Here is a 26,245-nt window from a genome sequence, read left to right as displayed (position 1 = left end):
ATCTGATTGCACCAAGAAACAATTACCCACGTTCACGTGCAACCCGGTAAACAGGAAATCACTTTTCAAATCACCTGTAAGGCTGAAATCCCTGCCAAGACAATAGTCAGACTTAAGTAACTGGGCTGACAATGTTTACATCCAGGATATAAATCTCTTTGTTTCTCATGCCAAGTTGGCAGGCCTAATTTAAACACCAATCTGGAAGTCATGTAGTGAGACCTGTACTGATTGTTATTTTCTTACACTGATACAGTTAATCTGCTTTAAAGTGTATTGGTTTAGTGAGTGGAACAATCCAAGAGTAGCCTTGTCCTTTATCCAACATCTGACAAGCAATACATTATCAATATGACTTTAACAACAAGTTCTGCTAAATTGTAATCTGGTCTGTGTTTGAGTCCTTTAGTGACAGCAGGAAAATGAATAATCCTGGTTTTAAATGGTGTTGGGGCCCAAAACATGACATAACTAGGAATACGTATCTGCATGGTAAGAGTTCAAGATTCAAAAAGAAGGAAGTTGGCTGGTGTGTGTGTGTGCGTGTGTGTGGTGAACACTGCCTGGTGTTAGTGGACGATCAGTGAAGACTGTGTTTTCCACCTTTGGCTTCCAAATTCCTTTCTTGACGGCATGTTAAATCTTTTGAATGATGAAATGTAACCCGTAGGCAGTTACATGAGTAAGTTAATCGATTCAGATGCCAAATGTCACTGTTAAGGTTTGAAATCAGGCCTTTTATCTGGAAATTGCAAGACCTCCTTAAAACAGTGAGTTACTGTATGATGCTTCCATTTCTCGTCATATTTGGTGGTTAATTGGTGGCAGTGTGGGTCAACAAGTTCAGTGTGTCCACCCACATTTTTGCCGTTCATCATGTCTGTCTAAATAAATCTTCAGAGCAAATAAAACCAATTTTATTTCTAGAAAACAGGTAAACAAAGTTGTACATATATTAATACAAAAAAGCCCCAAACTACTTTTTAGAAAAAAAAAAAAAGTATATCCTGAACTCAATATCAAAATGGCTGTAACAGAAAAAAATAAGAGCACCTGCAGTTGATTGTTTGGGAAATTCAACGAGACGTGGGTTGCAAAACAAAGAAACAAAAGCTCAAATGGCATCTCCAAAACATGTCCAAACAATATGAAATTCAAATGAATAATGAAAATGACAGAAAATGTCCCAAAATGAGTTTTTTTTCCTGTTACCCACACAAGATGGAAAATGTTGATTACTAAAAAGACAAACAATTTTTTCCCCCAAAATTGTACTTTTATGCATATCACATTTTTTATTTAAACATGAAATCACTGAGTCTACCTTTATTAATCCATTCTTCAGCCTCTCCACAGACCTGCATACTAAACCACACCAGTCTGATCTGATCCACCTCCGTTCTAACTCAGCCTGATGATCTCAAACCTGTTGGGCTTCTTCTCTTTCAGGGGCCGAGGCAAACGCTCACCCTGCCTATCACCCATATCCGCCAACAACTCCAGTGCCTCATTGTCTGTCCCCCCTTGTCCCCCCTGTCCTGTATCCATCTCTCCAGTTTGTTTATCCATGGGACATTCCCCATTGTAGGTCTTGACATAATCCTCGACGCGCCAGCCCCTGAACTCCTGTGGCTCGGAGCAGATCAGGCCAGTGTAGAAGACGCCGGGGTGGTGCTTGAGCCAGTAGATCAGGTAGTGGATGTTGTAGTCGCAGATCCAGGGGTTGTTCTCCAGCGAGAGCTTCCGTAGGAAGTAGAGGTCCTCGAGTACGCCGTACTGGAAGTAATGGAGGCTGTTGTTGGACAGGTCAAGCTCACGGAGGTACAGCAGGCCTGCGAATGCACCTGGGTGAGGAAGAAAAGTGGATCATAATAAGATGGCATCTCATACTGCTGCCTGAATAATAAAACGTTTATCCTGTCTCCCTGGACACTTCCTGTTTTTAGCAAACAGTTGCATATTTACACATGCTGCAGACACAGAGCAACATTAGTATTCACTTAAAATTGTGTTTTTCTGTCCGCCTGGCAAATGCAAGCCCAATATTCACTCTCCTTTTCACTCTTTATTTGGCCTCCACCAACTCCTGAGGGAAATGAGCTGCTAAATGCTGAGCTGTTCTACTTTCTTCACGAGCTAGTCGCTAACTTTGTCAGTCTGCCGTTTTGTGCTTGTCAGGTAGCGTACAGTGGGTGTTGGCGCACATTTGTTCCTTTGTTTGGTCTGTAATTTACGCGTGGCATCGGTGTAGATGCGTGGTTTTAAACAAACAATTGCCAATGAATAACTTGTCCAAGAGTTCAAACTTAAAGTTGGATATGGCAATCCGTTTATTTTTAGTAAACAGCAAAATAATAAAACAAAATAATAATTCTTCTTTTAATCTTACCACGTTATCATACACGTAACCACGGTCAAAAAAAAAACTGTGACCTTGCTGTGCGCAACACAGCTGAAGCAATTAGGCCATTTTAAATCAACTTTTCCACCCCCAGCGTCACACGCTGCTTGCCAATTAAATGGCTCCAACAGTGGGTTTATCAGAGCATTTCTGGACAGTGTAGTCTTTCATATAAATGGAGAAGATGACAATCACCAACATTGCAGTTTCAGGGTCAGGACAGCAGCAGATCATGGTCATAGCATGTGTTTTTGGGTTTATACTGTATGTCTTTTGTTGTATGAACTATGTTGAAAATCACACACTTATTGAACTTAAAGATTATGGGGCAACTGCATTGGCATATTGTATTACTGTAAATAAAAATGATTCAAGTGGCTTTAACAGGAGAACTCAACTCAAGACCACTTGACCTGAATTATCATCGTTTTGATAATAAGACATGATCATTATTTCTGTCTGTCTGCTTTCTAGCTGTCATGTTGACTGTTGACATCCAGACATTGATAGTCTGTGTAATGGGACAGTGAGGACTGTTTCACGCTGTCCACAAGCCTTGGGCCTAGCTTTGATATTAACAGAGCGGAAGAGAGGAGGGGAGGAAAATGGGAGGAGGAAGAAGAGAAGGAGGAGAGTGTGGAACACATTAAGGTAGAAAAATATGGTGAGGATAAAGACATCACTGAGACAGAGACATGAAAGCTAAAAGAAAAACAGACGCTGGGGACTATGATCCTTCTGAAATCCATTTTCACTGTAACATAAGTTACTGTCACTGCAGTCTCATCATTCAACCATAAAGATGACATAGATAGAGGAAGGAAGAGGGAGGCCCCTGTTATCTCTCAACTCATGAGATTCATGATCTCCCAAAAGGGCTACTCTGCGTTTGCCTTTATAAGCCACTATGGCCACAGGAAGCCCAGTGTGCTCTACTTCCATGGTATTTTCCCAGGCACTGAAATAAACTGAAGCAATATTCTTTGTGAATTATATTCAGTTTGCAGGTTTCATCAGATTATTCAGCACATTATTCTACTCTTGGCATGAGATGATACCTGCTTATATTCTTGCAACTTAAGGTATTTTATCCTCCCTTTAGTTACTCCTCCGGCCGTGAAAAAAAATTCCTTTAATGACCACATCACCATCCTTTAAGACTGCTGTCAACTTTTTGTCATGGAAAGAAAGCAAGCAAAGAGCTTTATATAATATCTCATCATTTTTCCAGCTTTAGTGCAAATGCATTCACATTCTCTGAGATAAAGAAACCGACAGAATGGCATGAAAACACAACCCTTGTCCAATTTTAGCTGAGGTGATAAATTAGGGATTTACCCCCCAGGCTTGCCCAACTCTGGGCTGATCTTGGAAACAAGTCTACATAAAAATGAAATGCAATTTCAAAGTCTCTGGTTACCATAACTACAGATATCCCTGTTGCGTAAGTCACACCATTACATACTTGTCTGCTGCTTCAATTACAGTAACACAAATGAGAGGCAGGCAAGGATGATCTTCTACAGGTACTTGAAGAGCATTAAGAAATATTTTTTTTCTAGAGTTCAGAGTTCCAGATGGTTGTGGCCCCACATTGCGACGATTCCTAAAATGTCAAGTTATTAGTTACAGGAAAGTGCACTAAATTGACCTTTAAATATATTGTACTCTCCTCTGACTGTTTAAATTATGGTTTTGTTAACTTGGGGTATGTGCTACATGGAAAAACCACAGCAATCTGGCACAAACATCTGCCAAAATCAACAACGAAAGACCAATACAAATAATTGTGCATCTATTAGTAATAACCCTAGTGTGCCAGAGCCTTTTGTTAATGCTTTTCATGTGGAGGGTAACCACAGCGAGAGAGAAACATGAACGAAAAGGCAAGACAAAAGGATTCTGAACAAGTTCAAATTTACTCTAAATATGAACATGACAGATAGGAGCAACCATGATTGAGACCATATGTCAGTGGCTATCACAAGTTCTCAGAATTACACAAAAATTATTTTATTCTCCAAATAGCCTTGGACACACTGGGCCAAGCTGCAGTAGATTGTTTACATGTGTTACAGGTTAATGAAGAAAACCACCAGGTTTTTTATAAAGGATTTCCCTTCTGGGCAGGAAGACATGAGCCCAAACATCATTAGCATGGAGAGGGTAATGAGTCTACCCTTTTTTAATGGCGCTATGGCTAATTCTGCTGAGGCAGAATAATTGTTTAGAGTAGATAATCTGCTTCAGTATAATTAATCTTTTGAACACTAAATTATCTTGTGTTTCCCTGATGAATTTTCCTAAACCTTTCCTTGATCTCTATCTAGTAATGAGAGTCGCATATTTGGTTATTTGTGTTGTTAAAGGGGCCATTTTTGTTGTTTGTGCCAGTATTTTCATTATTTATCATTTTCGTCATCCATGTTTAAAGCTTATTTGTAGTTTAACCTAGTGGTTCCCAAGAAGGCTATTTGCAACCCCTCATCACAAGTAGCATATGTCAAAATGTTGTGAACAGTTAAACAAAAGTTTGTTCTATTTGGCCAACTTTTAGAGGCATGACAATGTAAACCTATGGAAAAAAAGCGTGTGTTGATCATCTCAAATCTCAGATTTATCTTGCAACCCCTTGTAGGGGGCCTCGACCCCCAGGTTAGGAACCACTAGTTTAACCCATGGTTAGGTTGCTTTCATCAGTAATTGTTAACTGTAATGTAGCAGACGCAAAAGGACTGTTAAAAGAGTAGTTTAACTTTTGAAACTATGTCTGTTGATGCTGTTATGATTTTAATGAACACCTGCCAGTTAGAGACAAGGATCTACTGTATGTGGCCATGGCATAATGCATTGAAGTGTCTAGGTGTGTGTGTGTGTGTGTGTGTGTGTGTGTGTGTGTGTGTGTGTGTGTGTGTGTGTGTGTGTGTGTGTGTGTGTGTGTGTGTGTGTGTGTGTGGAGGATTAGGGGGGGGTTACCTGTGTCTATATGTTGCAGGCTGTTGCCGCTAAGGTTGAGCATTTTGAGGTCTTTGGACAGCAGAAACTGTTTGGGCCTGAGATGTTTGATGGTGTTCCAGGACAGATCCATCTTTACTATGTCAGATGGCAGGTCAGACGGCATGTCATTCAAATCTGCAAAGAAAGACAGACAGACAAAGAAACATTAGTTCTTTAACTGTGAAAGGGGCCGGAACAACGGAGTTTGTAAAGATTTTAAATGGTGAGAATGATACACTGCAAGAATTTACATGAACTTTAACACAACAAATAAATATCCATTCTTGTATCCCTGCTGATAGGTATGTATACAGCATTGAGGCAGATGTGCACAATAATTGAAATCAGAATACAAAGTGCAATGCTCCAGAATCAGCAGGAGAGCTGGAAATCCAATCTGTCTGCATCTTTATACATTTTCAAGATGTTGTGTGGGCTGTAGTCAACATTTAACCTTTCCAAGATGGAGGCGAGTGTGACGGCATGTATAACATTATTTCACTTTTTTGCCAGAAATGAGTGTTTCCAGTGTTTTCAGCCTCACACAAACATATTCCCCAACCTAGGAAGAGGGTCTTTGAAGACTCTAATGTATGAAACAGTGATAGCCACGTATTCCCAGTTCGATACCAGATCCTCTCTGGAGTTTTAAATCTAAGTCCCACGCTTAGGACATTTCATAAATGCTATATCATCCCACAACGTTGGAATGGTTAGAATCAAGATTGATCACTGTCGACACATTTTATCCCAAAGCTAGAACAGACCTAGAGTCTCATTTATAAAACTGTGCTTAGGATCCTTACTATAAGTGTACGTACTGCGAAAAAAAGTCAGATTTATAAAACCGTGTGCACATCTGTAAGCAATGTTCCCTTTATAATTCAGAGATTACCTACAAGTGTGCGTGCTTGAAAACGCCTCTTATCACGCCCTGTGCACGCCCATTTTTAACCATAAATAGTCAATGCAAAGCACCTCATGAATGCTGATCAGTATATGAATGACACTGGCAGTTGTTACACCGAATGATGATGACTGGCGGAGAAAAAGCAAAAAACTTCTCAGACGTTCAGGAATTGCTGCAAATTGAATTATAATTTCAGCCTGTTCTTGCACAGTGTATGGAACCCTGATCTATAGACTATCTATATTAATAATACGTCCAAAACGGCAGGCATTACGGCACTTGTGGACAGCTTCAATATACCAGACCTATATGATAAGATTTAACAGAACTATATATTATATCCAAACAAGCCTTAGTGATAAAGTTGAAGATTATATATAATATTTATTTTAAAAAAAACGCTTATCTGTCTGACATTTCCCTCTGTATACAGATGGTTTCCCGCAGAAGTGGCGTACGCACATTTTCAGCCCCGTTTTTGCGTACGCCACGTTTATAAATGAGACCCCTGAAGAATCTAGATTCTTTGGAGTTTCTCCACTGACAATAATTGCATCCAGGTTCTTGTCTAGACCCCTGTTATTAAGTTCCACTTTTGGGAGTTGCTTTCCAAGTAAAAGAAATATTTTGAGAGGATAAATTGTTAGTCACATCTGCCTTGCCAATCATGGTGCAGTTCTGTTTAAAACTGAGTAGGTGGCCCTGGCAATCTGTATCATCAAAATGAACATGGGTGATTGTTTTTGGAACAGTTTGCAAAGAGGTTGCAGATGGGAGGAAATAAGTATGCTTAGGCATCGAATACTGACGGAGATATAATCAATCTATGCTTATTTTTATGTGAAATCACTGTTTTATTGTGTATCTAAAAAACAAAAGATTGTGTATGATATGTGTGTGGTTGAGCATTCACGCGTACATGCATTTGGACTAGTTTCCTGCATGTATTTATTTACACGGACAGCATAGTTTGCTCAGAAGTATCCTTTGGACGCTTTTATAGAGCAGATGTCACAGTCTTTATGCACTTTACTGCCACAGATGTTGCAGTTAGTTATCATGGAGGCATGTTGCCATAAATCATCACTGACTCTAAGGAAATAATATATAATCACACACAGGACACGCATATACAGCATGCACAGATGTAGCCAGTGCAGTAAGGAAATGTAATTATTGTTCAATGATGTGATGCAGTGATGGCTGTTAAGTGTGCAGCAGGCAGACACATTTACAGAGAACAGACTTTGGAGACTCTTCCACGTTATTAGTCCTCCACAGTGAGAACTGGAGGTCTAAAGATAATCCCATTCTGCAATGTGTCTGCAACTTTGTCCAAGTTTAGGAAAAAGTTGAAATACATCAGAATCAAATTTCCAGGCTCACTTGTGAGAAACCACACGCCAACCTTTAGAGCCAAAAACAGATCCTCTTTGTTCTAGAGAAATACATCTGTGGTTTTCTGTGTTTTTACAGTGAATGAGGAAAATCTCCTATATTATGTATTCAGTAGTGACAATAGGCTAAGTGGTGCCTGTGATCAGTAGGACCTATTTTCTTAAAGCTGAGCCAAAGATTATCTATTCATTATGTTGATTTGCTGTTTTTTTTTTTTTTTTAGCCCTCGCATTTTTCTATCATTGCTTCCTGGAGCAAAATGTGTGTTCAGGAAGTCAGACATTTTATCCAGAGCCTTCATGGCATCTTGTGATTTTTCAAAGAGCAAATATTTGATATAAAGTGTTCTTTCTTTAAAAGTGTGCTCTTTCCTACTTTAACATCTGTGCCTCCTTAGAGCGCACTTCTGAATGAATAAACACACAAGAAGAAGTCATTATGTCAGTGCACATATGAACATCTGTCCCTCCTGGACATTTCTGTCAAAAAAAGAAGTGCTGTGTGATTTGCTACTACCTGAGAAACACTGTTTTGTCTGATAACACCTCTGCTATAAATTTACTTTGGACCGTTGGCTATTACATTTCTGAGTGATATCATCATTTATTTAACTATAGCACCTGCTTTATGTCAAAATGCCAGGTTTGAATTACTTTTTGCTGCAATTTAGTCAGTCATTTGCCATGTAGGCAGTGCATTAGAATAACAAATGGATTACACATTGCAGTAAATGTACAGCAGTATTTGCATAGTTTGAATAGAGCTAAACTATTTTCACGATTTAGCAGAAGTGCAGAACATTAATATGGACTTATATCTACATATCCTTCTACAGAGGTTGTGGGTTAGCACTGGTGATGAATTATATGTACACGTAGTGTAAAGAAAAAAGCAGGTGGTGGAGCAGGTGGTGCAATATGTTTTGTACTGTTTAGACAGTAGAAAAGGAAGCAGTTCATTTTATACAGTGCTGGTATGATTACTCTGGGGTCAACTGTGCGTAGTGCAGTGAATGTTTGTGGTTTGGACACACGCCTGACGGGAAATGATTTCTTGATGTGTTTTCTTAATAGTTTTAGGCACTAGATGGGCTGCATGGTAGCATTAGCTAGCAGGGAATATTTAATATATAATATTAACTTTTGAACGTTTTTCAAGTGAAGTCACTTGCACCTCAGCTGCTTAACTGTATAGAGCTATAAGGGATTGCAAAGCAAATATATATACTGTAGTACAGTTATTTGTCTAACATGAAGGTGTGTATCGGAAAGCTATAGTGCGTAGTTTCTGCCGCCCCCATGTGTAATTCTAAGTAATGACAACAAAACTGTCGGCGCGTCCACATGATACAAGCCTTACGTGACCCCAAAAGACCTGTAAGCAGACTTGGTTGGCTGTAAAATAAGTTACATCTTTGTTAATAGAGTTACACACAAGTAAAAACTCTAAACTACCCTTTTTTCTGCTAATCATGAACTGAGTACAAATGCCTTTTTGCACATGTCATAATGGCAACAGTTAAATGGGAGTATAAAAATAAAGAAAATAATCAAAACATAATCAACAAATTTGCATCCAAAGTACATAGATCCAAATGTTGAGCATTAAATAGTGGAGGTAACTGCTGACTTGCCTACAATAATATAACAATTGGTTTCAGTGTAATTTTTATCCCATGGTCTGTTCTCACAATGTTTCAGTGACCCTTTTACCTCATTGTGAAAAACGTCTTTGGGAAACTCTGAACTCTAGAAGTCAAACATCAGTTGAGTTTCATAACAGCTGTACAATTCCCAGGGTTGATAGGACCGTCATACTACTGCAGGAAAGCCTCTTGGCGCCAGGCGGTGTTTGCAGCTAAATCCTGCTGTTATTAAAGAGTGATGTTTGATACTGTCCTCTTTCTCATTCATGCGCTCTGACTCTTTGCCTAATTGACATTATGGAAGATTATTGTTTTCTGCTGGCTGACTAACTGCCTGCTTGCTGAGCCAGGAGGTCCAGGGAGAGCTTGACATAATATCATATCAAGCGTGTGGGCGTTTGTGGTAAGGTAAGGTACTTTATTTGTCACATACACGTACATGTAACGAAATTCATTCTCTGCATTTAACCCATCCCTCAAGGGAGCAGTGGGCAGCCAATGACAGCGCCCGGGGACCAACTCCGGAAGTACTGCGTACTCCGGTGTAACTGGGAAGCAGCCAACTAACCATTTACATGAGTCACTTTACTGACGTTCATACGGAGGATTTGTTACTTCTGAAACCAATGATTTCTTGACCTCATGAGCACAGTCGTGAAGAGTATAGAACTAGACCAAAACAATCAACACCACCCTGTAGATGGGTGTTTGAGCAACCTCATGAGATATGTACAGAAAAACCCAAACTGGAATGACTTCAAGGTCAAAGGGAGAACAATATGAAAAGCTGTTTTTTGTACTAATGTAATACACCGGCACCATGTTCTTTTATGCTAACATTACTTTTTGAATGCTAATGTTACTTTGTTTATGGTAACATAACTTTTTATGCTAACGTTACGTTTTGTTATGCTAACATTAGTTTTTGAATGCTAATGTTAACTTTGTTATGCTAATGTAACTTTCTTTAAGCTATAACATTAATTCTGTTTTAATGTAAGTTATCTCCTACGTAAGAGAATGGGTCCCTTTTTGTTTGTGTTGTGCACACGCACAAGATCACTCATTACATGTGTGAGCATGTGGGCAACTGATACATATTCCTGCCGATGGTATCACGCTATTCCAGTAATCGACAGTTAGTGTAGTAATGCGACAACAAAGGCAAAGGCAAAGAAGAAGAAGATGAGCACAAGCTAGTAAAAATGTATGTAATCAATTTAAATTTAAAAAAATGTGTTTGTTAGAACTCAAGCATAAACACAATTCGTTTCGGTAGGATGCACTGAATGCAAACATACATTTTGTTTGTTTACCATAAAACTCCAGTGGGCACTTGTACAAGTAACATTAAACCCTACAGTCTATGATTGCACCACAGGAGCATTGGTTTCACTTGATTTAATAGTAACAGGGTACATATAACCTGAGAGAGACAGCCTTGAGAAATATGAAAATGAGTAAGTTAACTAAAATAATGCAACTTATTTACATTTGGATATCATTAGTTAACCCAAAGTTTTTAAGGCTATATCATACCACAGCATACCAAACTCTGCCACCATCTGTAAGTATTCAGATTGTTGAAGAGACAAAAAAGGGAGGAAAAAACATAATGTGTAATGATATAATCCACCTGTGATTGGATTTCACATTGATTGACAGCCAATATAACCAGTGCAACTAGTGAAACCATTGTGCTGGAATGCAGCGCAGTGAAAACTACAAAATGAAAAGACTGCAAACCTCAACTGGCATCAGCCTACAGTACAACTATATGTGCCTCCTTGCAAATTAAAAGCACAGAAACCACGTATTGAATGTCATGCACAACATCTGTAGTATATTAAGCAACATTCACACATCACATATCGCTTTCATGGTGGGGCATGGTTTAGGAGGCAGGATGTAGAGAGTTATTATCAAGCATTGACAACAGAGGAACCTTATAGTGGTTCAGATAAAGGAGCGATTTAAAATTTTACTGTAGAAAAAAAATTGGGAAAATATGTAAAAAGCTTCCTCGTGCATTCACACAACACAGACGTTGCATTGTGTGGTTTGGGCTTGTCTGTGCTCTGTGAAAGATTTATTTCTGTGAAAGGCTTAAGCTCTCCATTTATAAATGCATTCAATTGCTCATTTAAATCTGGGGGCCCACTTGGTCTGAAACATGGACACAGACAATCTTTAATTTCAGTGTGTTGACAGGGGATGCTATTAGGGCATCAGAGGAAGCAGAAGAAGGCGGAGAGAAAATCGATAAAAGGGAGAATATGAGAGGGCAACTAAGAATAAAGAGCCCACATAAAAGTAACAAAAAGTGATCTGTCTGCACAAATTCAGAAATTGTCATCCCTACCTCCAGTCTGTCTTTGAAAAGCAACACAGACAAATTATTAGTTATAACCTCTATGATGGCAGCCTCATAGTGGCATTTGTATGCACAGAGAGAACCAGATGTGAAAACTGGAAGAGCTGAAAGAAGCCCTCCCTATCCCTTCTGATGCCAGACTATTTCCATATTTTCTGCCACTTTCTAGCTATGCTGACTCAGTGTTAAAACTGAAAACACAAACCGGTTGAGATGCTGGTGGAAATTACTGCCTTCTAAAATGTTTTGGAACACAAATCGGCAGAAAATTAATGAATGCATGATTCAAATTAGAATACAATACGGATACATCTATTTGCAAAAATACTGTGATGAACCACCACAAAAGACCAACCACATAAAAACCCTCCACAATGCAACTCATCAAAAGGCCAAACAATGCAACACAATCACAGCAGGTAGCCAATTGATGTCAAACAAGTAATATTAAAATTCTAAATTATGCTCCATGCATGAAAATGCCTAACCTGACACAGATGGTTTGTTACATAGAATCATTTGAGAAGCCGTGACTGGAAACCGTTTGGAACTTGATGAATTATCGATCATGTCCGCCATTGTTGTTTTGAACGAACAGTCACAGCCTCACACACTTCTAAACCACGCCGGTAGCTGCCAGTAACTCCTCACCATACGCCGACTGGTTTGGTTGGCAGGTAGTTTAGACACAAACACATTACTTGAAGCCTTGCCAGATTTTCTGATCACTCAATAAACGTGATATCCAGCTATGAAACCAGCTGACATGCAAGGTAAGAAAATGCCAGCTGTTAGTTTGAAAGAACATACTACGACCAGCCCACAGCCTTAATAAAACGAACCACATCTCTGCTCACTCAGCCTCGATGTCACCTAAACATTAGACAGCAAACTAATTCTCATGCCCAATTTCACTGGACAAGCAGGCACGACTACACGGAGAGTGCTGAGCAAACCTAACAAATGTACCTTTTATACAAGGTACTCCTCTGCCAGGGTAGTCTAATTGATGTTATTGATGTTTGCCAGGAACATTATTTTTCGTCACACGTAAGTAGAGAAGCTTCAGTTAACCACACGGTGACACTGGTTGATTGCACATGGGTTTGGCTGTAAATAAACGGTTTCTAATGCAGCAAAAATACAGTGATTCTTTGTGTGGGTCATTTCGAGTTGTTTCGAGTCAACCCTTTCTCGTGGACACAGTACACATGTTTTCTCTTTTATATTCAATAATGATTACTTTAGCTGAATTAATTTTATAACTATTATAAACTTGACATCTGACTTCAAGATTACAGAGATACAGAACCTGACAGCCTCACCTTTGTTGCTGCAGTCCAGCAGAGGTTTTGGGAACATGTAGGTGTGGCACATGGACGTGGCCTCTGTCTTTACTTTGATTGGAGGAGGCTGCCCCCCCTCTCTGCCCCCTGGCCTCCCTTCCACCTGTTGGTCTTTCGCACACAATGATTCCACATTCAACTTCCTCAGCTTCTGGCCCCTCAGCGACTGGGGCTCCGCGCACTTGCCGTAGTTGCCCAAGTTGCGGTTGCTAGGCACCTGAAGGGTCCTGACCAGGCTGTCCAATTGGCAGTGGCAGCTCCAGGGGTTGTCATAGAGACGGAGGTAGACGAGGCGGGGCATAGGGAGCAGGACCTCCTCGGTGGCAGTTTTCAGTCCGTTGTGCTGGAGGAGCAGGGTGGTGAGCTGGGAGAGGCCACTGAACGCCCCGTCTTCCACCATGGAGATGTCGTTCTGCTGGAGGTCCAGGCTCTTCAGCTGGGTGAACTGGGAAAACATGTTGTCCCTCAAAACCTAAGAAGGGGGGAGGGGGGGGAGATGGGAACTGTTGGTTTATTAATATATATAACTCAAGCAAATGCCTACTGAGCTTTGACCTTTATGTCAGACAATATACAGTGTAATAGCTTTATAGCTGCTAAATACATTCACCAGCTAGGTGCTAACTTATACCAGTGTTGTAGTCGAGTTACCAACTGTCGAGTCCGAGTCAAGTCTGGAGTCCCCGGTGTACGAGTCCAAGTCCGAGTCACCATTACCTGAGTTTGAGTCCAAGTTAAGTCTCGATTCCAGAGAATAGCGACTCGAGTCCGAGTCGTAGCACTCCATCACTGCCAGTTACACATAAAAGTAGTCAGAAACTTCATCCAACTTCCGAGTCCTATTTTATGAATGCTCGAGTCTGAGTCCAAATTAGCAGCTGCTGCACCTGCTGAGCCTCATGGTAATGAGGTGAAGTGTAAAAACCAAACATGGAGCTCAAATTCACTAAAAAGCTTCACAGACTTGAGGGAGTCGAGCAATATTTCTCTGTGCATTAGTCACTACAAGCAACATCTTTCACATTACACATAGTCATTTAATAGTCATTGTTAATATAAACGTAGAGATATATTCCAACTTTAAGTACACATTGTAGGATATAGCTTTTATACTTAAATTGCAGTTTTTATTAATACATTTTAATGTTTCATAATTCTAAGTCCTATCAGATGCGGGACCCTGGGACAAAATCTTATGAAATGGGCATCGATGGTCTAATTTGTGTCAGTTTAGGGGTTCTTGGCGGGAAAAGGTTTGGGAACCACTGTCTAAGACCACCTGCTACATTCCATTTACATATCTTGCCTCTTTTTATATTTGCAAAGTGCAAGTGTACATTATGTGTACCTGAATCTTATTTCTTGCCAACAGCAGGTGGTGAATATCTTTAGGCCAGTCTTGCATCACGGTGGTCAGCTGCCTGTCCTGGCAGTCCAGGTACTTCTCTCCTGCCTCCATGTATTCCTTACACTCCTGAGTTTGACGTCTCATCACTCCGGCCCTGCCTCTGCCCCGTACACGGCCCCCAGCGCCCCTCTCCACAGTCCCCGACCGAGGGCCTCTCCGGGGCTCAGCTGACCGGAGGAGCAGCAAGAGGAGAATGGGGGTGAGGAGATGCATGATGGGAGGGGAGAGGAAGGGAGGCCTCTCAGTAATCAGGTCAACCTTGGAAGACTGTTGTAGGAAGATTGGTGTGACGGGACACGGGAGGCCAGTCACAGCTGTGTGTATGAAGAGTAAAAGAGGTGAATTTTCAAAGGTTTTCAATGGCAAGGTAACGCAAAATGACTCACAGTTTATCCAAGTTTTGTAGGACATTGCAACTAAGGATGTCACAAAAATTGTGCCGTTGGAGGTTCATTATTTGCATCTCATTTGATGCCTTGAAAGTTGATAAGACAGAGGTATAAGGGTCCATAAAGGTGCATTAATTTGTCTACAAAGTCCATCGACCATGAATTCAAACTGTTGCTGACATATGCTAATGTATATGTCCTGTTGCCCAATTCTAAAAATGATTTACTGAAAACAGTGTGACACAAAGCAAAAGTTTGTTTATTTTTCTATGGGGTTCAAGTCATCACCACCCAAGGACCTTTGGGATAGCAGGCAATGCTGTTGGAAGTTGAAAATGTTTAACTTGGGTAAGTGTCTGGAAGCTCTGTAGTGATTTGCCAAAAAAGTAAATAAATAAATAAATAAAGTAAAGATGATGCAGTAGTAGCTGAAGTTATAGTTTAAATGCCTCTTTTGAATGTCCCTTGCTTCCAAGATTACAGATACAAACAAAAGAGAAGTGCAGGCACAAAGTCATGTACATTTTGTCAAATAGTTACTTATTTACACAATGTTTGCTCACAGCCAAGCTACTAGCTAGCTTGCAAGGATTGATACAGAGGCGAAGTCGCACAAAGCATATGATCAGACAAGTGTAGCACAGGGGTATAAAGCCACAGTGCACATGTAACAAAATGTCACAATGTTCAGAATTTTAGAAGTGTGTGTGTGTAATTATAATTGTGGGACAAAAAGTATGAACATTTCTAAGTTTTGACACAACATGCACACATATTGTAAAAGCAAACGTAAAGGTCAAACAAATAAGCAGATTGGTTAATCGGTGGAAAAGAAAAAGCTGGACAGAGACAATGGGTGTTATATATTCTGAGGGAGAGATTTTTAAAAGTGCGTAAAGAGAAGCAAAATTGTATTCACAAATACAGTAAATTGGATTTGTCTAAGTGGCATGACCAAACATGCTGACATTAAAAATGGTAACACTGCACATGTTGAAAGAATTAGTGAAGAGTTAAAGCGAGAGGAAACTTTTGTTTTGTTTTGTTACGCATTAACTTGTAATAGGTGCAATAAAATGCAGTCATAGTTAAAAGGTGTTGAATGAATGTGTTCTACCTTTAGCTAGACAGTCTCTCTCCATCACTTTTTTTCCTGCCATTTATTTTTTTAAACATGCCCTTTCGCGCTACCTTTTGTGTATCATGTCCCACCACTGATTCCATCTCTCTATCTCTGGTTTCATTTTGGTGTCTTCGTATAAATGACTTCCATCCACTTGCAGGATGTTTATCCCTTGCGAAAAACAACAGTACATCTGTTGCATTTAACATAGGCTATACTTTCGTGGGAAGTCAAACCCAACCTTCTTTCTTAAAGGTTTTACACTACTTCCATTTTTGCTACTGAGAGAGGACAGTGACTATTTGCATGATCACAAAAGGTTGTTTGTCTATAAACTTATTGGTAAAAAGGAATAGTTGGAAAATCACATCTACAACCAAGACCTGGTTACTTAGCTTAGCATAAAGAATAAACAGAGTGAAACAACTAGCCTGAAAAGAATAACTTCCTGGAGCCTTCGCTTGTTGCCTGGCAACTTGTTTCAGACAAAAAGTAATATGGCACATACTCTCCGGATTAACCAAAACAAATATAATGTGTTAATTAGAGGTGCTGGTAGACGGATTTTCTTACTGTTTGCGACAGAGCCAGGCCAGCTGTCCCAGTTCCCAGTCTTTATGATAAGCTAAGTCAACCAGCTGCTGGCAGTAGCTTCATATTTAACAGACGGATATAAGAGTGCTATCAATCTTTTTTCTCCACCAGAAAGCAAAAAAACGCATTTCCCAAAATGTTAAAACTATTCCTATACAGTAAAACCACTATCTGACTGATCTTCGACTTACTGCCCTGTGTATTTTTCTCTCTCTTCCTTGCAGCCTTGCTGTCTTACCATCTATACTGCCAAACTGTGAAATTGTCCTCAGCCACAATATGTGAAAACTCCAAGACTGGAGATATTAATATGTTTGGCTTAATAGTGATGGTGGTTGTACTTCTTATGCCACATAGCAACTAATTTTGGACTCCCTGCCTGCTGACTATGTGAATAATGTGTGTGTGTGTGTGTGTGTGTGTGTGTGTGTGTGTGTGTGTGTGTGTGTGTGTGTGTGTGTGCGCGCACATTTTATGGTTAAAAAAAAAGTGAGTCACGGGTCCCTTGTGTAATTAGAGGCCAAAAGGCAAAGTCCACACCGTACACACACACACACACACACACACACACACACACACACACACACACACACACCAACTGTAGCAAACCGCAGCCCCCTTACAATCTTCTAGTCTTTCACACAGTGGAACAAGCCCGTCAGTGCAGATGGTGTCGTTCCATTGTGAATAACAGACTGGGCATGTTAGCTAGCTACAGACACAAACAGCTGAGAATGTACCAGGGGAGGCACTTTCCAGGCCATTGAGCCCTCTTCAACTTGCCAACTATCAATCACCTCAAATGAAGAAAACATGAAAGTTCGATTTCCTTTACTGCACCCGTCGCATGCAATAATACACTTCTAGTGAGCTGTTACTCCAAACCCAACAGGAATTGAATGAATTGGTTCTTCTTACCCGCCAGCTATATAATTGTGTTTCTCTTTCTTCTTTCTCTGTATTTATATACAAGCGTGCCTTTATATATTTGTATGTATATGTCTGTGTGTACATTAACTGCAAGCACATGTTCTTATGTCTGTGTTGTGTGATTGTGCAGCTGATGAGAGACATGTTTGAACACAAGGCGAGACTTATGCCAGTCCAAACATTAGACTAGACTAGACTGACGTGGAAAGCATGGAAAGGTGTCTTGAGTGGACACAGACACATCGCCCCCCCCTCTCTCTCTCTCTCTCTCTCTCTCTGTATAACTGCATTCTGGTTAAGTCATTTGGTCTGGTACAGTTTGTTTATGTACAGCATTGTGATGCAAGTGGTCCTGTGCAGCTCAGTAGGTAAAAAACATGGCACGAACACTGCAAGAATTATAGGTTCTGCTCAGAGCAAACACACACTTCAGTACAGTGTAGTGATTTAAAACAAGCTGATATAAGAATAATTTTAACATTTTCTCTCGACTTCCCTTTAGTAGTAAGTAATATATACAATACAGTAATACATTCTAAATAGTGCAAATGTAAGTCAAAATCAAACAGTACAGAAAACTAAAGATGAAGATATTTGAAATGTGCAATATAAAGGAAGAGTTCCTGAGTGTCTTCTTTTATATAAAGTGGCCAGTGCAGATCCTGATGGGGGGGGGTTTACCAGCTGTTTACCCAGAAAAATCCAGCCCTTCTTAGGAAATTAAAGCCACGGTCAGCCTATTATATCCAAGACACATTCCAGCCAAGACCATAAAAAGCCCACTCAGGCCAAACCCATATCCCTGCAGTTCACCTTGTGCCTATACCAGCTCGAATTGGCCCTTCCACTCTAGCATTATTTCCCACCCAAGCTCCTTCTGGTCAGCCTGTGCCAAACCAAAAAAAAACTGTCTCTGTAAACATCGAGCAGAAAGCCCTCAGAGTTTCAGCTACGTCCTCAGTGGTATTACTCTAAATACTATGCAGACTGTTTTTACTGCCATTGCCATCTGTACTGAACCAGAATAAAGTTTGGTCTGGACATGAAATGTGGTAGCAATATGTCTCTTATTTTGGACCATGGAAATATAAGCGTGTAAGAAGAATCTGAGGCCCTTTTGAAAAAAAGAAAAGATAGCTGCTTTGTTTGCCCTGTATGTGCATGTGTGGACATTAGCATTTAGCTAAAAGCACTGCTGTACAGTAGCTCACAGAGCTGCCAAATTTGTGTTCTTTTCAATGCGGTAATCTACATTCAAATAACTTCCAATACTATCTGACATGTTCACTAATCTAGTTTCATCATTTAAAAGTCTTTAGGGAATGCTAAGGTAGGCCCATTTCTCAAGCTTTATGTGAGAAGGTGCACTTGACAAATGTTTTTTCAATGTCTGAAATCCAAATGAAACAGACCAACCAGACTGAAAAAGTGGGTTACTTCTGTATGTCAAATAGATTATCTCATCAATCATATTCTAGCCTTCAGCACTTTATGTAGTGCCACATTTGGCTGACAGTTTTATCTGTCTGGTCCTGCATAAGAGTGAAAAGCCTCACGGGTCACTCCGTTAACAGTGTGTTGTTTTGGTTTTTATACTGGGTGCTAATTATTAGACATTTAATGTTTTGTTTGTGTTTTGTCGTGAATGTGAAAATGAACTGCTACCTCCTGTCAGCTCTAGCCACTGAAAATAAATAAGCGGAGAAATCAGGCCAATTACAAAAGCTGGTCAGTCTGACATCATGTTGCCTGAGCTCATTACTATTCATGAGCTCGCTCAGTTGCGCTGGGTAAAGGATGCTGATAGCCAGGCTCTCATTGGCTAGTTGTTAGCCAATCAGAGTCAACCCTATTAATGAGAACTGGCACAAATTGAGCTTTCTATACCACCCTAGAATGGCTTGAAACAAGGTAACCAAGGCATTTTTACCACAAAAAAATGTTACAGAGTCCATGATAGAACTTCAGACATTACCACAAAGTAATGAAATACGTGTGGCAGGGCACCTTTAATATTGTTGGCTCAATTTTCAATATTTTCACATTCTAACCACATTAGGTGGATTTCACAGGGAGAACACAATCACACAGCACTGTCAGTAAACTTGTGAGATAAATACACAATGTGAGGATGATTATGTCATCAGTTGTGATAGAGATTCAGTTACTAGCGGGCACATGAACAGACACTGTATCATTCCGTCTGAAGCTGCTAAGCAAATGGAATAATCATTATTTGGCAATTTGTGTTAAATCTTTCTAATGGCTTTTCAAACCTAAACAATTTAGTCAGTGAGTCAGTCTTTTAGACAAGTAAGGGACAGCAAATACTCAGCAGAAGTGTGATTTTAATCAAAACAAACCACTGAAGAAATGTTTAAGTCTAGGGTTTCTCTTTGTGGAATTTGTTTTGGGAACAGTGTGCAGGGAGTGTAGACTAACAATATAACTCATCTCCAGCTGAATATCATGTGTCTCCATGCTGTGCCAGCTTTAGTGCACCTTTATCTGGAACTTAAACCAACTCCTCTTTCATTTTGATTCTCGCACTCTTTACTCAATTTTGTCATTTGATGAGGGCAGCTACTCTTAATGCGTGAAGCTTAAGATACAAATGTCAGTGATTAAGTTACAGTAGCACACCGCATACCTGACATACACATAATACAGGGTAGTGTTGCATAATAAAATGGAAAGTATCATTTCAAAAGGTTTAGCAGGACTTCAGTGGTGAGAGGAAGTTACAGCGCTCTGCCAAAGAACCAAAAGTCAAAGTGCAAATGAGTGAATGATGTTGGGGGGAAACCTATACATCACACACACACACACACACACACACACACACACACACACACACACACACACACCACATGAACACATATAACTGTATATTATAACAGTACATTCATGCAGATGTACACAAAGAAAGGCATTAACACACAAAAGAGACACATGTTGACACATGCTTTGTCTGTGTATGTCTGCATGCTCAAATGGGTCATTTGGCCTCAGCAGACCGGAGGAAACACGGACAGGGTGGCCTCTAACACCATCACAACCCACCTACATCAGGAAGAGGGGGTGAGAGAAGAGACACTATCTAACCTTAAGAGAAATATAGATAGAGGAAGCACACATATTTAAAAACACAGTGTTTCAGACTGAAAAGAACCTCCCAAGGGAGAAAGACCTAAAGATGAGATTGATGTCAGAAGCTCAGCATATGGGAAACTCCACCTGGCAAAGGGAGAGGGATTTGTTTGATTTCAGGTTTCAGTTTTTATTTTTTTAAATGTTATCCAACTGTGGCAAGCACATATTAGCAATACAGTAGACCTTAGATTACTTTTGTGGGACAAAATACAGAATCCTTTTTAGATTTGTCTAGATTCCTGTCTAGTCTTTACCTTTATTTATCTAGCTTTGTTGCCTTTTTTCTTAGCTGTTGTGTCAATTTCTGTGTAAGTACATAGAGTCAAATTCCAGTCCAGGTTTCAGGCTACAGAATAAGCAAGTTATAAAACTACAAAAAAAAAATAATCTTACTGCACCCTTGAAAACACAATGTCACAGCCTCTCACCCACAAAGCCTTAAGGCTGCACAGTCTCTACCTGCACTGGCTGCCTGTAGAGGCTCTCCATGCTCCAATAACACTGGACTGGCCACTGGGGATGGAAAGAGTTCAGACCTCCAGAGGAAACAGTTCATAAACACAAGGGGCCACTGTGTTAAAGAGAGAAAGCGAGAACAAGCAGGGGAGGCTCCAAAAACAAGAACGAGCCTTTTGTCCTTCGCTACCCATAGAAAAATGTCAAAAATTCAGCTGAAAAAGCAGGAACAAGCAGAAAGTCAGTCAGTCGGTCAGCCAGGCAGTTCATTTCGTAAAGAAACAGTGACACAGAGATGGAGGGCAACAAGGAGCAAGCTTAAAGGTGACAGGGTTTTCCTCTGAGAACCAACCTCCCAGCAAGCTGACCTTACTTTGTTTCCTTTGGGCTCTATTTCCTTTATGTGTGGATTGCATATGTGCCAAAAGGTCTGTGGCTTGTTACCATGTAACAGACCCGCCATCCAGCTTTGACAAAGAGACACAAGGAAATAATTACAGTACAGACTATGGGAATCTAAAGAGAAGAGGAATAAAAAAAAAGTCTAACCACAAGACCTGAATCATAAACGAGAGGACGAGACAGTGACACAGACCGACATATACTTTGTATGTAAAGAGAGCAAGCGACTGAGAGAAACCCTCACACATCCCTGAGAGCCTAATTGAAACCAGACACGTTCATTTCTGCAGAAAAGGAGAAGAGGCAAGAGAGGGGGAGGTTTACAGACTAAAAATGGCACTATTTCAGACAGGGTCAGAAGTGGTGAACTCCCGAAAACAAACATCAGAAGGATAACCTTTCTGGTTAATCAGCCAAATGTGTGCCTTTGTGTGTATTACTTATACCCATGAGAAATCCTTTTTCTCCTATTCTCTAAAGCACGAAAACAGCAACTACAACCTCGAAAAAGGTCACCGCCCCACGCATGTGCGTCTCTGAAGCCATGCAGCATGTGTGTGCATGTGTGTGTGTGTGTGTGTGTGTGTGTGTGTGTGTGTGTGTGTGTGACAACTGGCCCACATTCAGCTGACATTATGCAGGCATCAGTGTGGTCTCCCCCCTGTTGCTTGGCTGCTTCTAATCATGTTCTGAAACTGCTAATGTATAAATTCTGGGACAGATAAACTACATTTATTTTTTTGTTATGTAATATTTCACTGTAATGTTTTTATTGTTCTATACTTTTCTGTCTTGCAAACTGCTTCATCAGAATGAGGAAGTTAAAAAACTGTCATGGAAAGTTCAACAGAGCTCTCACACACACACACACACACACACACACACACACACACACACACACACACACACAGACAATGTCTCCCCTCCCAGCAAGCTATGTTCATTGCTTTGTATTGGCGCCAGGCACATCTGCACCTTACACACATGCAGCAGGCATAACACACACTCACACTTCAAGCATAACTCTCCCACTTACTCTCTCTCTCTCCTTTTACTACAAAGGGTTCCACTTACACTTAACTGTGGCAAGCTGAAACAGCAGAAATTTAAGTAAAAGGGACTCACACTTTGTAATCAGAGTAAACTTGCAAGTCAAGCTTTTTCTCTTCCCCTTTTTGTGTTGCAGGACTCCAGAGGGAAACCACACATTGCTGGGCTGCTCGCTGCATGAGGCTAGAATTTTACTGAAACTCACACAGAGGCATGTAAATCCATGTGCAGATGTACACATAGCTGCACTCAAATGCATATAGACCCCAAAAAAACCTGAAAGCATAAACGCAATCTGTGCAGGAAGCTCTGCTGCACTAATCTAACCCTCAAATTGTAAAATCTGCGCAAAAAGAACTGACAAATCTCCTTAATCACAGCTAACAGAAAAGTCTCATTTCTTAACAGGATAAAGAGTTGGCTATGTATTCAATAAACATGAGTCATTAGGTGGGCATGACTATTGACAGTTTCTTACAGTACAAAGAGGGTCCAAGTGAGTAAATTAACCCCTCACTCTGGCATACGTGGTGCTAAGCTCTGTATGTTGAGCTTCACAGGGAACTGATTGCCAAATCACAGCAGTGTGAGTGCTTTTGATTTATGGCTGGTGCATAAGATCACCAGCCAGTTACATAACAAAAGCAGCAAGCATCTAACATTAGTAATTGAATGTTATCTTTGCTGCAGACTTGCGTCAGGATACATTGGCCCTCCATGAACTTGGCACAAGTTTGACAACTTCAAATTAGAGCTTTGTAGTACAAAAAGAGAGCTTACTTCAGTAAATCCTCAAATACTCAGCTGGAACAAGGTGCAACCTATATGTAATTAATACAATAATTCATTGCTTGTTTGGAGGTTTTGTCCATTTATATCTGCACACGTTCGCAATTTCATCATTTCTGCATATAAGCTGCAGATCATTTAATCAATGTCTGACATGTTCTAATGTAGAGTTGCTGCATTTGCTGCAACATATCTCAAATTACATATAATTAAACACTAAGTAATTAATAAGCTCTCAACATGACCAAGTCGTATTACTTCTTTGTCTGTGCATACAGTATCAGTGCGTGCCTATCATGTCTAAGGAAAAGAAAACGGGAGAAGTCACACTTCTTGGAAAACCTTCAATAAAGAGACAGAAATAATCCTTTGGTGGATCCTCTGAAACCTAATAACTATTGCACAAGATTAGAAAAAGTAGAAAAAGTATGTGGTCTTTAAGCCTTCAGTGAATCAGATGTAGTCACCAAGAACTACTTGGTGCCAAACAATACTTGCCAAAAGAAATCCTCTTGTATATTCAATTTTATATCAGGGAGGGAATTGAGGGTTTGCTGCTGCTTTCAGCTGAATAATCTTTTGTAGATAAACACTTTGGTACAATATGAAGGCTCAGTCCTACCTGTGCAGGAAGAGAATCTGGCCCGGGCTCGTCCAATAGGACCTGCAGATCTCTGGTTGGTCCCGCGTCCCCGGCTCCTAATCCTGTCATGAGCGCTGCGTCTAAGCCAAGAAAATCTGCCTGGCTGCCTATAAATTTAGAGCCTGGAGTGAGAGACGAGTGACTGGCTGCTTCTGCAACCTCTCTCTCTCTCTCTTTCTCTCTCTCTCTCACTCTCTCTCTCTCTATGCTCTCTCTCCCCCTATCCCCCCCTCCACCCCGGCTGCCTGTGCTGAGTGATTGACTACTGCCAGCTCCCTCCCTCCCTCTCTCTCTCTCTCTCTCTCTCTCTCTCTCTCTCTCTATCCTTGCTTTTCACCCACTCAGCTGGATCACACTCTGTGAGGAGAGAGAGAGAGAGAGAGAGAGTGAGACTGTGAGCAAAGTAAAGCTAGCTCTCAAAGGAGCCACAAGGCTGTGTAAGCATTACACACACACACACACACACACACACACACACACACACACACACACACACACACACACACACACACATGTAAGAGGGCTGAAAGAGAGAGAGAGAGGGAACGAGAGAGTGGGGGGGGGGAACGGAAAATACATGCATCCGGCGGAATGTCCTGCAGCACCGGAGCAATCCCGGAAGTGGAACGTGAAGGATATAGACTACCAGATGATGAATCTTCGTGACCTTGGTTATCCCCCTTGCTTTTCCTCTGGCACCACCATGAGGATATCAGTTTTGTTTTGTAGTGACTTTGGTGGCCATTTTAACATGTTCTAATACTTTGGGTTATGAGCAAATACCCATGTTGCTAGTTCTCCTTGACATTCTGTGATGAATCCTGTTTGAGCTACTGGTGTCTTGTTGGAGGTACATTCTGTGTAATTGTTTTGCACTGCAAGGACGTGTATATTTAGCTCTGAAGCAGTGAAGATTCCCACAGTGGAGCCAGAGTATAGTAATTCCTGCTAATCGGCATAATGCTACTTGCTCTGTCCTTTTCTTTTCCTCTCTGGATCAACACTGAGTGAAACAGCTCCATATTAGGACCACTATTCTGCACTGGCTTAAATGGATTGTTTACTGCCAAACACTTTAAATGGCTTGAGGGTACTTACACCAGAACAACTCTTGTAAGTAAGGAGAAGCTGAAATGGACATGGGGGGCTTTTACTGCAAAGGTTATAAAACAGTCAACTTGTCTGTTTAGCAGCAGACGGCAGACGTACAGTAACCTCCCCCCCCCCCAATGCAAGCCCCTTCTGTACACACACATCTGCAAAAGCAAAATGTATTTTGTAGCAACAAACCAAACCTCATGCATGTACTTGTGTGTGTGTGTGTGTGTGTGTGTGTGTGTGTGTGTGTGTGTGTGTGTGTGTGTGTGTGTGTGTGTGTGTGTGTGTGTGTGTGTACGTTCATGCCCAGGCTGTGTGCCAGGCCAGCTGTGGTCCAAGTGGGGAGATGAGATGATGAGTGCCTTGTTAAAATGCTTCAAATACATTCTTCAAAGAACAAGGTCGACTTTTGAACCCAATGCATCACTTTAAGACATGTTTATAGCCTATAGTGTACTATATAAATGTCTAAATGAAGCTTTGATGAAAGAACAATGTGTGAATGTGTCTAATTTTTTAAAGCAAGGCAGTTTCAAGGCGTGCTTATCCTATGTGCTAAGTTCACTATCTATAGATAAAATCAAAGCAAACAAAGTTTACAGAATTAGAAGCAAGGTTTAAGTTGCTACATTGAAATGAATGGAAACACAATGGCTTCCTGGGAGGTAGAAATCCATCTAAATACCATTATAATGTATTCTAATTGAATGCTTTTGAACTGGGTGGCAGTTATATAATGTAAACATGAAAAACTGCCCTCTAATTAGGATAAAGCTGCATTTCCTCCATTTCCAGCCTTCACCATAGGGAAAACATGTTGTGAATGGTGGCTGCCCCAAGACTGAAAGAACAACTCCCTAAATCATGTTGGAAAAACTGCTCTCTTCATTCCTTTCATTTCATCAAAATAAAGCTCTAAAACACACTAGGCTACCTGCCCATCACTAAACAGTAGTTGTTAAATATAGTGGAGCATTTAGCTGCTAAAAAGCCTGATATTTTCCTCAAGAGTTGATGGAGACCAAGCCAAAGCCAACGAGCGAATATTAGACTTACGTTCATCAACACAACAGCAAATGAATGCAACTGTTGCTCCATGTCCCCTGGATGTGTAAATAGCCACAACAATATTAATTTGA

At 40.6% G+C, this 26,245-nt stretch overlaps 1 protein-coding gene across 1 annotated transcript; it reads right to left on the bottom strand.

The window, feature by feature from the left end:
- Positions 1-903: 903 nt before the first annotated feature.
- On the bottom strand, positions 904-24,207 carry lrrc17 (leucine rich repeat containing 17). The gene is made up of 5 exons (XM_028570837.1): positions 23,988-24,207; positions 14,420-14,793; positions 13,051-13,543; positions 5,378-5,533; positions 904-1,844 (listed from the first exon to the last, which is right to left on the bottom strand). The coding sequence occupies exons 2-5, from the start codon at positions 14,690-14,692 to the stop codon at positions 1,402-1,404; spliced, it is 1,365 nt and encodes a 454-aa protein (XP_028426638.1). The 5' UTR covers positions 14,693-14,793; positions 23,988-24,207; the 3' UTR covers positions 904-1,401.
- Positions 24,208-26,245: the final 2,038 nt, after the last annotated feature.

The sequence above is a fragment of the Perca flavescens genome, chromosome 23 (genome assembly GCF_004354835.1).
Source record: "Perca flavescens isolate YP-PL-M2 chromosome 23, PFLA_1.0, whole genome shotgun sequence".
Lineage (NCBI taxonomy): Eukaryota > Metazoa > Chordata > Actinopteri > Perciformes > Percidae > Perca > Perca flavescens.
This window is presented reverse-complemented; position numbering and strand designations above follow the sequence as displayed.